Source organism: Vanellus vanellus (genome assembly GCF_965231255.1).
Source record: "Vanellus vanellus genome assembly, contig: HAP1_SCAFFOLD_2420, whole genome shotgun sequence".
Lineage (NCBI taxonomy): Eukaryota > Metazoa > Chordata > Aves > Charadriiformes > Charadriidae > Vanellus > Vanellus vanellus.
This window is the reverse complement of record NW_028127777.1, coordinates 1-4,126: the sequence shown is the minus strand read 5'-3', so window position 1 is coordinate 4,126 and position 4,126 is coordinate 1. Positions and strand designations below refer to the sequence as shown.

General features: G+C 74.9%; 2 protein-coding genes across 2 annotated transcripts; one reads left to right on the top strand and one right to left on the bottom strand.

Annotated features, from left to right (window-relative positions):
• Positions 1-203: 203 nt before the first annotated feature.
• Positions 204-1,786, top strand: SWSAP1 (SWIM-type zinc finger 7 associated protein 1; the record flags this gene model as incomplete). The annotated part of the gene is made up of 2 exons (XM_082500826.1): positions 204-443; positions 1,092-1,786. 2 exons carry the CDS (start codon positions 204-206, stop codon positions 1,596-1,598), a joined length of 747 nt encoding a protein of 248 aa, XP_082356952.1. The 3' UTR covers positions 1,599-1,786.
• Positions 1,787-1,917: 131 nt separating this feature from the next.
• Positions 1,918-4,037, bottom strand: EPOR (erythropoietin receptor; the record flags this gene model as incomplete). The annotated part of the gene is made up of 3 exons (XM_082500825.1): positions 1,918-3,253; positions 3,772-3,859; positions 3,950-4,037. Coding segments are annotated over 3 exons (710 nt in total), but the record flags the coding sequence as incomplete, so codon positions are not given.
• Positions 4,038-4,126: the final 89 nt, after the last annotated feature.

Here is a 4,126-nt window from a genome sequence, read left to right as displayed (position 1 = left end):
CGCGTCGCGACCCCCATTGGCTGGGGCGCTCGCGAGCCGGCGCTGAGGGAAGGACCCTCCCAATTGGCTGTGGTGCTCGCCGGCCGCGGTGGGCGGGAGTGGCGCTGAGAGAAGCTCCCTCGCGATTGGCTGTCCCGCGGACGGACGCTTACCTGATTGGCCGCCATCCGGGGAGCGCGAGCGGCGGTCCGGCCGGGGCCGCGATGGCGGCGGCGCTGGAGCGGGCGCTGGGCTCGGTGACAGCGGGGGAGGCGGCGGCGGCGACGCCGGTGCCGGTCCTGGTGGTGGGCCCGGCGGGCTCGGGCCGGACGGCGCTGCTGCTGCGGGCGGCGCTGGCGGGCGGAGGCGAGGGGCCCCGCGCCCTCTTCCTGGCGCCCAGCGCGCTCCCGCGGCTCCCGGGAGGCGGCGACGGCGGCGGCGGCAACGACCCGCGGGCGCTGCAGGTGAGGGGGCGCCGGGGGCGGCCCGGGAGGGACGGGGGCTCTGCGTGTGGGCGGTGTTTGCTGGCGGGGGCGGGGCGGGGCTTGGCGGCGGTGGGTGGGGCCTCGTGCGAGGGGGAGGGGGCGGGGCTCCGGTTGAGCATGCTTTGCCACCCGGGGGCGTGGCGTGGCGCGAGTGGGCGGGGCTTGCGACAGGAGGCGGAGCTCTCTGTGGGGGCGGGGCTTGCTGGAGAAGGCGGGGCGCGGTGGAAGTGCGGCGCTAGTGGGCGGGGTGTGGTGCGTGTGGGCGGGGCCTGCCGCGAGGGCGGGGCTCGGCGTGGGGGCGGGGTTATCCTTGGCTGTGCTGTGGGGGTGTGCATGCCGGGGGCGTGGCCTGTTGCTGCACGGGGCGGGGCCTGACGCGGGGGCGGGGCCTCGGGCGAGCATGCCGAGCTGTCCGTGGGCTGCAGCGCGTGTGGGCGGGGCCTGCGGCAGGGGGAGGAGCATGAGTCGCGGGGGGGCGGGGCTCTGCGTGTGGGCGGGGCTCTGGGTGGTCCCCAGCCGCGCTACGGAGGGGATTCTGTGCTGTGGGGAGGCGTGGCCTGCCGCCGCACGGGGCGTGGCTTGCCGCCGAGGGGGCGTGGCCCGACACCCCCACTTCCCCGTCCCCAGCGGCTGGAGCTCCGGTACCCCCCGAGCCCGGCGGCGCTGGGGCGGGAGCTGGCGGCGGTGGGGGCCCAGCCCCGGCCCCCCGGGCTGCTGCTGCTGGACGGGCTGGAGCAGTACCTGGGGGGGGCCCCGGCGGCCCCCGCCCGCCTGGCTGCCCTGCTGCTGGAGGCCGCCCGTGCCCCCGGGCCCCCCCGGCCCCCCGCCCAGGTCCTGGCCGCCCTGCGCCTGCCGCCCCCCGGCCCCCACGTCCTGCCTGTCCTGCGCCGCTACTTCCCGGCCGAGTGTCGCCTGCGCCCCGCACCCGGGGCCCCCTCCCGCCTCCACGCCCGTCTCACCCGCCCCGGGGTCCCCCCCTGCTGCTGGACCCTCCGCTTCGGGCCCCGGGGGCGGCTCCTGGTGGGCCCTGCCGAAGGGGACAGCGAGGGGGACGAGGACACCCACCCCGACGGGGACAGCGAGGGGGACGAGGACACCGAGCCCGACGGGGATGGGGACGAGGCCTGGGGGTGAGCTCGGCTGTCACCTGCCCCCCCCCCCCCCCCTCCCTGCTGTGGGGGTGACACCGAGCCCCCGACACTGCAGTGACACCAACCCCGACGTCACCCGCACCCCGGACATGGGGGTGACGCCAACCCTGAGGGTGACGCCAGGCCTGGACCTTGGGGACATGGACGGTGACATGGGCTCCCGCGCCAGGTGGCCCCCCCCGATAGCCCCGCTCGGCACCTGGGGGCTCCCGATAAGCCTTATCAGCCCCCCCCAGGCCGGGAGGGACTCGGGCACCCGGGTGGGTGCGCCCCGCCCCCGCCGGGAGGGACCCACGCGGCCGTGCGGAGCCCAACGCTGCTTTATTGTAAAAAAACAACAATTAAAACCCAAACCCGCAAGCAAAGAAAACTCAGTGCCCCCCCGGGAACACACCGGCCGTGAGGATGGTCCCCCTGTGACATGTCCCCTCCGTGTCCCCTCCTGTCGCGGGGCCCCCCTGCGACGTGGCACAGGGGTGACGCAGGTGACGCGTCCCCTCTGCACCTTCTTGTCACAGCGTGTCCCTGCGACGCGTCCCCTCTGGCTCCGTGTGTCCCGTGGTGACGTGTCCCCCCCGTCGTGATGGCACAGGGTGTCCATGCGACATCGGAGTGACGTGTCCTTTCTGTCATGGTGTCACCGCGTCTCACTGTGACATCAGAGTGACACATCCTCTCTGTCATGGTGTCACCGCGTCTCCATGTGATGCGTCCCCTCCACTCTGATGTCACAGCGTCTCCGTGTGACATCAGTATGACGTGTCCCCTCCCTTGGGGTGTCACGGCGTGTCCGTGTGACGCGTCCCCTCCATCCTGCGGTGTCACTAGGGGATGCGTCCCTCTCTGTCCTCGTGTCATGGTGCGTCCATGTGACATCGGTGCGACTCGGCCCCTCCGTCGTGGTGTCACAGCATCACCACGTCAGGCGTCGCCTCCCTCGTGATGTCACGGCGTCTCTGTGTGACATCAGTGTGACGTGTCCCCTCCCTTGCGATGTCACAGGGCGTCGGTGTTGCTGTCGCAAGGCGATGCGTCCCCCGTCGCAGGGCGCCATCAGTATGGCACATCCCCTCCGTCCTGGTGTCGCGGCGTCCCCGTGTGATGTCACTGTGACGCGTCCCCTCCGTCCTGGTGTCCCACGTCGTCCGTCCCCCCGTCCCTGCGTCCCCCATCTCCACCGGGGGGGGGGAACGTCGTCCTTCCCCTCCCCCCCCCCCCATTAGGAGCAGACCACATAGGGGGCAGCCGGGGTGGGGGGGCCCAGCCCGGGGGGGTCCCCATCAGCGGGGGGGGCCCATTTGGGGCTGTCAGCATCGGGGGGAGCCCCCTTCTGGGGGGCCAGGTTGGCGTAGGGCCCGCGGGGCGGGGGGGCGCCGGGGGGATCCTCTGGGGCGGGGGGGGACCGGGGGGGGCCCCGGGGGCAGAGCAGGGCCGAGCCGGGGTCGAAGAGGGTGTACTCGAAGCTGGAGGCGGGCGAGGGGCCGGCGGGGGGGGCGGCGGCGGCCGGGGGGGCCTCCTCGGGGGGGGGCCCCTTGCCCGGGGGGGGCCCACCTCCTCCACGGTGCTGGGCAGCTCCTCGGCCTCGGCGGCACCCCCGGGGGGGGCCCAGGGAACCCCCACCCCCTGGCACAGCCAGAGCTGGGGGGAGACACGGGGTCAGGCACCCCCGGCGGGGGAACCCCCCCTCCGGCGCCCCCAAACGGGCCCCCCAAAACCCCCTGATCCTCCCCCCCCCCCGTGGGGGCACCCCCGGACACCACCAAACACCCCCCCCCCCCGAACTCCCCCACCCCCCAGTGGGGGACACCCCCAAACACCCCCCCCCGTGGGGTACCCCCCCTCCCATTTGGGGTAGCCCCCCCCAACACCCCCCTATTGGGGTGACCCCTTTCCCACACCCCCCAGGGGGGTAACCTCCCCCCCAGACACCCCCCATTGGGGTACCCCTCCCCAAAGCCCTCCCAACCCCCCCCAGTGGGGTGACCCCCCCAGACCCCCCCCCATTTGGGGTACCCCCTCCACCCTCTCCCCCCCCCCCCAATTCCCCCCCCCTCCCCATTAGGGCCTACAATAACAAACCCGCCCCTCCCCTTATTACACCCCCAACCACCCCGACCCCCCCCTAATTACTGCAGCCCCCCCCGCCCCCCCCCCACCTGGAAGTTGCCCCCGTAGGCGCTGAAGAGCCCCTCGAACTCCCGCTCGGGGCCCGGCACCGGCGGCCACAGCTTCTCCCGCAGCGCCCTGCCACGGCCTGGGGTCAGTCTGCGGGGCCACGGGGACCCCCCCCGGCCCCCCCCCGGCCCCCCCCGGCCCCCCCCGGCCCCCCCGTACCTGCGGTGGCCCAGCAGCCCCAGCAGCCCCAGGCCCAGCAGCAGCAGGGCCAGCAGGCAGGACAGCCCCAGCGTCACCGGGTCCACGTCTGGGGACAACCGCGGGGGGGGGGGGGGGGGGGGGGTCAGCGCGCCAGGGTCCCCACGGGGGGGGGACACACACACAGACCTTCCCCCC